Below are 10,169 nucleotides of genomic sequence, written 5' to 3' on the forward strand. Positions count from 1 at the left end.
GCCCCGAGGGCGGCGGCGGTAGCGTGGTGGTCGGGGTGGCGGAGGTGAGAAGCTGGCGTTGCTGCTGCCTCGGCAGCACCTGTTGGTGCCGGAGCCTCGTGCTGGTGTGCGCTCTGGCCGCCCTGTGCTTTGCTTCCCTGGCCCTGGTCCGCCGCTACCTGCAGCATCTCCTGCTCTGGGTGGAAAGCCTCGACTCTCTGTTCGGCGTCTTGCTCTTCGTCGTGGGCTTCATCGTTGTCTCGTTTCCCTGCGGCTGGGGCTACATCGTGCTCAACGTGGCCGCTGGCTACCTGTATGGCTTCGTGCTGGGCATGGGTCTCATGGTGGTGGGCGTCCTCATCGGCACCTTCATCGCCCATGTGGTCTGCAAGCGGCTTCTCACTGCCTGGGTGGCCGCCAGGATCCAGAGCAGCGACAAGCTGAGCGCCGTCATTCGCGTCGTGGAGGGAGGAAGCGGCCTGAAGGTGGTGGCTCTGGCCAGACTGACCCCCATACCTTTTGGGCTTCAGAATGCAGTGTTTTCGGTAAGTGAGAACCGCTTGGCTAAGCCCGTTTTTGAGAGGTCTTAGGACCACCAGGGAGGGCGCTATGTCAGGTAAGTACTCTCAGGGGTGTGACATTGACAATAGGAATTATAGTTACTTTTTGTAGTACCCGAAAAATTCATCTGCAAATAAGGCAGATATACTGCGGGTTCTGAACAGGAGATCTGGTAGAGAACTAATTATTTTGGTAATTAGACATGATTAAAAAGGGAGTGTCCTTTTAACTTGGCGGAGGCAAGAATGAAAATGACTTTTTAACATTTGTCATTGTATTTTGGCAGCATTTGGGGAGTATGGCTTCACGTCCTCAACTTTCTTGTCTGCATTAAGATATCCAAGTACTCAAGTTTTAGGGACATGGGGCTGAAGGATGCATGAACAATGAAGGGTATAGTTGTGGAGTCTTGAGGACTTTCCTAAATTTGTAACAGGACTTTTTTTTCTTCAAATAATCTGCTGTTATACTATGTAAAGAAGAAAAGCCTTCTCTTTTTTCTTTGGAGGGACTTTATCTTGAAACTTAGTTCAATAAAACAAAACAGGACAGACGACCTTTTGGTCAGTGAGCATGGATTTTGCTTCTTTGTACTCATCCTCTACACTCTTTTCTGCACTTTTGCATGCACGTTCTGCTTATTCTATCTAGGTTTCTGTAGCTAGTGTCCATCAGTGTGCAGCTGATTTAGTATAGAAACACTGCTACAGAGCAGACAGTTCATTTGGAAGAAAAGAATCTGATCTTTGCAAACTTTGTGACTTTGGAACAGATGACTAAACCTATCTTCATTTTTCTCTCTTCTTTAGTGGCAGGGGTTAAACTAGATGACTGTGTTTCACAAATTCAGTGATTCTAAATTACAGACTTCCTATAGAGTCCCAGAAACACAGTCCTTGAAATAAAGAGCTATCACAGTAATTTGGAATGGTTTCAGCCTTAAATTTGTATCATGTTATAGCCCCGCACAGTATAAAATAAAGCATGAGCCATGATCCAACTTTGCATAATAATGGACCAGTTGCCCTAGGACTTGGAAAGAAGGTTGGAACTGGGGAACCTGTATTCCTTCCTATAGCTTGCTTTGTCTTCCAGTATAACTTATATCCTTGTGCTTTTCTTGTTCACCTACTATGTGCTGACTACTCAGCTAGGCTTTTTCCAGATGGTTTTTCTAGCCCTGCAGACAGTGATTATGCACATAAACACTATTTGTCTATGCTCTGGTGTCCTGCTGTTTTAGAATCTGGTGACCTTGGTCAATTTGCTCATTCTCTCTGCTTCAGTTTCTGTGTGGGAAAGTAATGGTACCTACTTCATTAGGGGTATTGAGAAAATTATATAAAGTGAATATATGTAGCAGAGCTTGGTTTAGCAAACTGTCACACATTAGCTTTTGTTGTTGACCGTTGTTAGTTTTTACCCAAGGTCACCATGGTAGTAAATAAATAGTAGAGTTGAACTTTGAACTGTGGTCTGATGGTAGGGTCTCCACTCATGGTATTATTTCTTCATGGCATATTTAGTGCCTAGTGCAGTCATGAGTATGTAATAATGACTTATTATATATTTACTGGTTGATAATATGGTAGATTCTTTTTGTTAATTTCTCTTACATAATAAATATGTAGGGTTTTGTATTTTGTACATGGAAATAATTTAAGGTATTCCTGTACAGGCAGTTGAAACCAAGCTTGGCAAAGGGCAGCTTTCAATTTGGCATGTTGAGATCTGGAAAAAAGAAGAGAAAAGTAAAATAGTCTTTTGAAGTTGATATTATTGCCCCCATTTTCCTGAGAAAGAAATGGAGACCCAACCATCCAGGAAATTATACTGAATCACACACCTACCAAGAGACAGTCCAGCGGGTTTAGCCCAGAATCTGCTGATGCTATTCATCTTACAGTAAAATTCTTAGAGCCATAGCAGGGTTGGTTGTGAATCCCCTGGATATACTGTTGTGTCTTGTTCATCTTGTTATTCTGAACTGTTTGCTTACAGAAGTAGCTCTCCCAGCTAAAACAGCCGACTGAATTCACCTGGGACATGTAAGAGAAAAGAAAATATAGTTGAGGCAGATGTTAGTTTTGGTCAGACTTTCCCTTCTGCCATCTGGAACTTCATTTTATCTCCATCTTCTCTACCTTATACTCTGGCTGCCCACAGCATCCCCTTTCCAGATATATTTCTTTTGTTTTGTACTTCCTTCCTATCTTTGAAATTGCCTTTTTTGGGGAAAAAATTTCCAGTTACAATTTATTTTCTCAATATTCATCATTAAAATAATTTACGTGGGCTTGTATAAGAGAGGAAGTTGGGTGTCATGGTCATGAGAAAAAGGCTTTGGAAATATCCTTGCTTAGTCCCTATTCTAGTATGGCCTTCTTAATTTCCACGTATGTAAAATGCAGTAGATGTATGTATTAAACTAATGACTAATAGTCACTTCTTGATAATTGCTAGCTATCATCATTATTATTACTATCATTATTATTAGTTGGAGGTAGTTATATTTATGTTTTGGAGGCAGGGGCTGATTGTAAAGGATGACTATATAGAAGAAAGAAAAGGACTTACCTTGCTTCTTATCTCTTCTTAACCATGAGTTTTGTTTAATATATGCTAGAAAGGAATAAGCAAGCTGACATTCCACTTTGAAATTCTCAAAATACAAAAGAAGTCATACACTTTAAAGTACTCTTTATTTTGGTACCAGGGATCAAACTCAGGATCTTGCTCTTGTGAGGCAAGTGTGGTACCACTGAGCTAAATCCCTGACCCTATAAAACTAATTCTTAAGCCATAAGAAATATAACTTTTCAAGAACATAGTTAATTTTTTTTGTCTAAAAATGCACCCATCTTTTCTGCAGAGATACAGGCAAAGCTTTTTCTTGTAAATTATTTAAATGAGATTTTGTATCAACAAGCCTTAGTGCCCATTGACAGATTTTGAACCACTTTATGTGTGTTTCAAGTACTGTTCTTATCCAAACGCATATCTAAAATAACGTTACTTTCTTACTGCATTAGTTGGGATAGGATACATTATGCTGCATTAATAACCATCACATCTCAATGGCTGAAAAGCAGTGTTTGATTTATTCAGCTTGACACATGTCCAGGTTAGTCTTAATTTGGGAGAAGGGTAGGAAGGGTCCTCTGTTTTATCTGAGAATCAAGCTGACAAAGCCACTGTCTTGTATTTGGTTCCTGTAACGTAGAGGATTGAATGCCAGCTTTTAAAGTTTCCACCCATAAGTAATCGCATTTTTTACTATCCTGAAAAAGTTACATGGCCACAACTAACCTCACAATACTTATAAGTGTGCCATGAAGGAGAGAGTACTAGAGCATCTGGTAGACTACCATCTGCCTCATTCCCATGTCTGAGCATCACCTAAGTCCTGTGGATTCTGCCTCTTAAGTCTAGCTCACTAGCAATCTTGGTACTCTCCTACATGAAATCCTCAGATGGATTTTCTTTTTCCCTTGAGATGAATTGTAGACATTCTTGTATTTATCACTGTAGCCTGTCTTTTGCAAGCTATGATTATATATGCCCTTTAATGTGTTCATACACTTAATCCTCAGCACTCTAAGAGGTAGACAGGATATTTCTTATTTAAATATAGCAAATGAAAATCCTATCTGTAGCCTTGAAACTTCAGGGTTTTATTTTTATCAATGGCTGGCAAAAGAAATGTTAGATGGAATAAGAAAGGATTGGTTGATATAGATAATGAAATCCTAAAAGAGTAAAGCCTTCTAGCAAAAACTTGTTGATAAAGTTGAAAATTGAAAACATTTGCAAGAATAACATCTCATTTTTCATTTAGTAAACATTAAAATTTCCTTACAAGATACATGCTATGATGCCCCTTGGAGACTTTAAAGTTGCTATAAAATGTCTTTGATCCACAAATGTTACATAATTAGTTGTTATGGGCAGCAGAATTCCTACTGTGAAGAAACTTCCAAGAGTCTGAGTCAATTGTTAGCTTGCTTTACAGGAAATCATAAAAATCATTCTTTTTCACTTTGGTTAAAGAAAAACTTAAAAGTTAAAGACTTTGGTGAATTACTTCTCTTAAGCAAGTCTACATGGAAAACTGCTTTCCATCATTCTTAAATCTTTGAAATCTAAAATTAAACCTAAAGTACAGTGTGAAAGATCCTCTCATTCATGTTATATACTATACTACTTCCCAACTTGAGCAGCAAATTTACATACATGATATCCCTTAATCACCACAGTCTCCAGTAGGAATTAGTCCTAAGAAGCATATATACAGGACAAGTACTACACACTTGAAGGCCGATTGGTTTCAACATTTACTTTGTCATCTTTAAATACATTTGCTCTTTTGAGCCACACTTTCTGTTGTAAAATGTGCTGGATAACACCTGCTGCAAAGCTATGATTTAAAAAAAGAACACATAGTTTGCTCATTATTTACTAGTTCTTTCTTCCCACCCTCTGTATTCCAAAATGAATACCTGAAGCTAAAATTTTTTTTAAATTAACAAATATGTGTATTACTCATACTAAATGCCAGGTACTGTCCTGTAATGCCCATGTTACATCTCTAATGGAGACACCAGCCCTAACCTTCATCTTGTAGCTGAGGCAGTTGAGACACAAAGTAGTGAATAACTTTCCCCAGGTCATACAATTTTAAATGGTTAGAGATATTCATTTACCTGTGTTACTAGTGTTAGCCTGAGAGAACTGGTTTATCAGACATCCAGTTCCACTTGTCCTGGACCACATTGTGTGTTGTACACATCGTGGAGGAGTTTGCACATGTCTGGCTCCGCAGGATTCTGTACAGCTGACTTAACTGTCATCTCAGAATATTAGAGCAGGGCTAAGCAAACTACTGCCCAATTTTGCATGGCATACAAGCTAAGAATAGTTTTTGTACTTTTTGATACCTAGGAAAAACTATCAAAATAACATTTCATGTGCATTGGAATTTGATGAAAGTCAAATTTTAGCATAATGCAAAATTGTATTATTATGGTACAGCATTGCTTATTCATGTGTGTGCTCAGTGGTCACTTTTAAACTAAAAAAGAAGAATTGAGTAGTTAGGACAGATCTAAAGCCTCTAAAACCTGACTAGCACTTCACAGAAAAACTTTGCCTGTTTTTTCATTAAAGTCACTGTGATGCAACAGCCACCAGGCATGAGCGCCTGCTATTGTAGGAAGAGGCCCTGAAATCCTAAACTATGAGGTGTGGTCACAAAGTACAGTTTAAATTAAAAATAAATCCCCCTCAGAATACTCCTCACTTTGAACGCACTTCTCCCATCGTTCTTCTCACTCTCTCAAGCAGTTCTAGAAGTCTTCTTTGAAGTCTGGGTAGTGGGACAGGGATTTGTGAACCTGATACTGACTGAAATATTAATAACGAACAATGTCATAATTAGAAGCATGTATTGAATAAATTTTCTTGAGTTTAAATTATCAAGAAAAACTACCTTTAATAATTTAAAGCACAATGGAACTGAAATGTATTATCATTAAATAAGTTTTTGACAAGTGACTCTGAGGCCAGAGATAATGCTGATGTGTTAGTCTGAGCTCTGGGACTGTCAGGTTCTGTCTCAGCAACTGTATAGCCACAGGGAAGTCACTTGATGAGTTTGGCCTCCAGTATTATTTGTAAAATGAAAGAAATTAGCCTTTTGCTTTTCAAAAGATAAATGTTCGGAGCAACAATTTAACATTACGTTTTCCTTTCTGAAACATTTTAGTGATAGTATATTTTATTAAAAATGTTTGTTGTCTCATTTTATGAAATTCCTATTCAGTATTATAGGTATACTTGTACATTCAGATAATGCTATAATATGCATCAATGCACCAGTGAGTCAAAGATTACTTCTCCCTGTTATTAAAGTATACCCTAGCATGGTTACAATTCATGCAGAGCAGAAACACAGAGACAGTTTGTATTGGAGGAACACAGATACAAGTCCAGTTTGAAGGATTGATAAGACAAGCAAATTTACAAATGCCTATCATCTTAACCCGTAGCCTCAGACCTCACAAGGCCATTGAATACAGGAGACCAAGATGGTTCTTTGAACCAGTCTGCCCCTCTTTCTGCCTCTTTTGTTATCTCATCAGCTTCTGTGGTCTTCATGTGTCACATATAGGCTTGTGAGTCACAAATGTTTATCTTGCCCCAATTATCATAGCAAAGCATTTGTGGTATGTTTTAATATCCCTTCCTAAATCAAAATGATCTTTGAAAGTAGAGGGGTATTACTAAACTTATTTTAATAATATCTGTTTACAAAATAAGTGTTCATTGTAAAGACTGAAAAGCATAGAAAATTCAAAGAAGGCAATCATTAACATTTCGGTGTTTATTTTTCTAAGTCTTTGCATTTATCAGTATATATTTTTCTTTTGTAACATTGTGAGTTAATGTTATAATTTTTGTGACTTCACTTGATATAATGAGCATTTTATCATATAAGCTATAACTTAATGTTCACACAGTCAGCTGTACTTGGCTACCTTTACATATTTTTATTCCTGATTAAAGCTGGTCATTTTTTATAAAAGGCATTTGATAAAGTTGTATTGAATGAGTAAATATAATAACCCTGTATAAAGAATTTTTCAACTTTTATTCCAGAGATTATACACGTTAAGATGTGCATCACCACCTAGAAGATTTATTCTGTATGTGTGTGTGTGTGTGTGTGTGTGTCTGTCTGTCTGTGTGTGTGTGTGATTTTCAAAGAATCATTGGCACTCAAATTATTTGGGAGCCATTAAATCAGGTCCTGATTCACAGACATAGAACTGATGAAGATTTTTGTATATATGAAGATGATTTTTGCATTACATGTGGATATATTGATGGAACCATTGGTATTAGCAGAATCCTCTTTGCCCCAACACCTTCAGCTGTTAGCTCTGCCTTACTCTTTTTCTATGCAGCAAGATTTTTTCCCAGAACTCTCAGGATTTCCACTGAACCATTGTCTTAACCTTGGCATTAGGTTAACCATAGAGGTTACTTTTAGTTTTCATTCAGTAGGTATGTGGAAAGTGCTTACTATGGTCACACTGTTATTCTAGATGGTGGAGATACATAATAGTGAACAACGCATAGTCCGTCCCTCAAGGCAGTAGCAGTCCAGTGAGTAACATTTTGATGGTACAGTTCATTTCCAGTTAATGCTTTTTCTATGTAACAGCTAGGGGTGCTCTTTTCTGAATAACCAATTACAAATAGATTTACCATCTTTACCTGTTTACAAACTAGTAGCCATTTTACCTCCGATCAGCATATATTTAGCACCTAACATTTGGGATAAACATTACGCTAAGGTCTAGGAACTTACTGAAGAACAAGATGGAAAGGTTTCTTGTTTTATGGAATTTGTAGTCTGGGTGAGGAACAAACAGGGTGAGATCTTCAGGCACAGTGTTACATCCTAGACCTTGAAAGCACTTCTTACTGAGGCTCAGGGCATCAGTGATGGTTTCTTAGAAGAATCGATGCCTGATTAGTGAAAGATAGTCACCCAAATAAAAGGAGTAGCAGGAAGCATGTAAGTTTCCTTGCTAGAAGGAATAATGTTCAGAGGCCCACGGGGAAAAGAAAGCACAAGTGGTTCTAGGAATTGGAGAATTTTCATGGTGCTGGAACATAATGAAGCGTGAAGCATCATAGGGTCAGAGGCCAGATCATGAAGCCTTTTGCACTCTGAAGAACCTGACCTTATTCAGATGGCAGTCAGGGTTTAAAAGCAAGGCTAGATTTGCATTTTAAAAAGATTTTGCAGGAATCAGTAGAGGTGGCTAAAGTGAGTAATCTCTGGGTGTGAAGGCTGTAAGAGGAGAAAACTGCATAGAAATAGAACCAGGCCATACTCTGATTCCTTAGACATTTGAAAGGTGTAGTTCACAAGACACAGTAGACACTTGGATGTGGGGAGTGAGGGAGGAGCTGTGTGACGACTTCTGAAGTTTCCAGCTAGGGTAGCTGAGACTAGGGACATAGACGTGTCGGGGAAATGGACAGAAATGAATGAGCAGTTAAATGTTTTTCCTTAAGCCATTTTTAAAAATGTAATTTTCCTGAAAATGAAAATTAGTTTCCATTTCTGAACTTTTCCCTCTTCCTCAGTTTTTTTTTGTACCAGGGATTGAACTCAGGACCTTGTGCTTTTTCCCTGTTATGAAGTTGTCTTTGAAAGTTCTGATAAACGTTGATTTATGCATTGGACCACAATCTTATTAAAGAGTTGAGTGTTATGGTTGTTTTTTAGATCAATGAAATTTGTTCTAAATATCTCCATTTGCCTAATTGGTTGTCAGCTGTGAATGGCAGTTGTGAGTTCTATTTAGAGAAACTTCATTACACTTAAAGGCTGTGGCCTGAAACTGCATTCTGATATGATATCTTTGGAGTATAACTTGAATTTTTAAAGATAACTTTCATAATAAGTAATGTTATTAACTACAGAATAATTATAATGATGTCATATTTTCTCATTTTATACTTTTGATGTGTTTATTTTAAAAATAGTTTCCTGCCGGGGTTTTAGCTCAGTGGTTCTGCTGCCTGCCTGGCAAACACAAGGACCCAGGTTCAATCCCCGCCACCAAAAAAAAAAAAAAAAGGTATAAAAGTAGTTTTCTGTACCTGCTGGTGGACCCCCAGTACTTTTATTCTGAGCAAAGGCTCACTCTTCATTGATGGTCTCTAACAAGCATTTCCCCAGTTACTTTCCTGTCTTTATTTTACAGGATTTCCCCTGCATGTGGCTTACAAATGATCCAAAACATACTGACAACTTCGTTAATGTATCATGTACTTGCCCTGCTACATTGTACTGTTATGTTCTTCCTGGAACACCTGCCTTCTTCATCCTATCTGTCACTGCCTGCCAATAACATTCATTTCATTCTAATGCTAGAGTTCCCTTTGGCCCCCACTTCTACAACATTTTAATTCTTCTTTATTCTTTAATGCTGAGCTCCTAGTCCTGTAGGCTTTTGTGTCTCAGGTAGGGTCTATACTTGTTGATATGTAAATCCTTAAAGAGTAGGCACTCTGTCTGTCTCTTTGCAGCACTTACTGAAACATCTTGAATGGACATTTACTGAGTCAGCACTTGACAAAGTGAATTAATACTGTGTTGCTGTAATAGTCTGTCCAAACCATTTGTGGTGCATCTAATGATCTGTGAATGGAGATGAGTATAACTTCAATGAAATTATAATTTCTATGATCATTAGATTATATTGTAGTTATGAAGTAACCTGTAGCTGCTTAAAATACTAGATCTTAAAATTAGTTAAGAAAAAGTTAATAAAGTGTCTAGTAATTTGATTACATACCAATAATGTCCCATAGGGGTATGGAGAAGCTATTCTCAAAATCAATAGCAGTGATAACAATAATAGTATGACATGCCTAGAAATAAACTGAAAAAAGGTATGATACATGTGAATAAAACAAATAAATTTTAGTAAGACATATGAAAGATTCTGAGTGATTATAAAAAATATTTCTAGCTGGGGATTTAGCTCAGTTGTGCTGCCACCTGCCTGGCAAGCTCAAGGTCCTGAGTTCAATCCCTGGTACAAAAA

At 37.8% G+C, this 10,169-nt stretch overlaps 1 protein-coding gene across 1 annotated transcript in view; it reads left to right on the top strand.

The window, feature by feature from the left end:
• Nucleotides 1–2: 2 nt before the first annotated feature.
• Tmem64 (transmembrane protein 64) overlaps nucleotides 3–10,169 on the top strand; it is a gene marked incomplete at its 5' end in the record, with an annotated part of 19,185 nt that continues 9,018 nt past the window's right edge. Inside the window, one exon of the mRNA XM_019205704.2 lies at nucleotides 3–524. Coding sequence (XP_019061249.1) covers nucleotides 3–524 — 522 coding nt within the window. The remainder of the gene's footprint in view (nucleotides 525–10,169) is intronic.

This window comes from Fukomys damarensis, unplaced genomic scaffold (assembly GCF_012274545.1).
Source record: "Fukomys damarensis isolate Sample0158 unplaced genomic scaffold, DMR_v1.0_HiC HiC_scaffold_5, whole genome shotgun sequence".
NCBI lineage: Eukaryota > Metazoa > Chordata > Mammalia > Rodentia > Bathyergidae > Fukomys > Fukomys damarensis.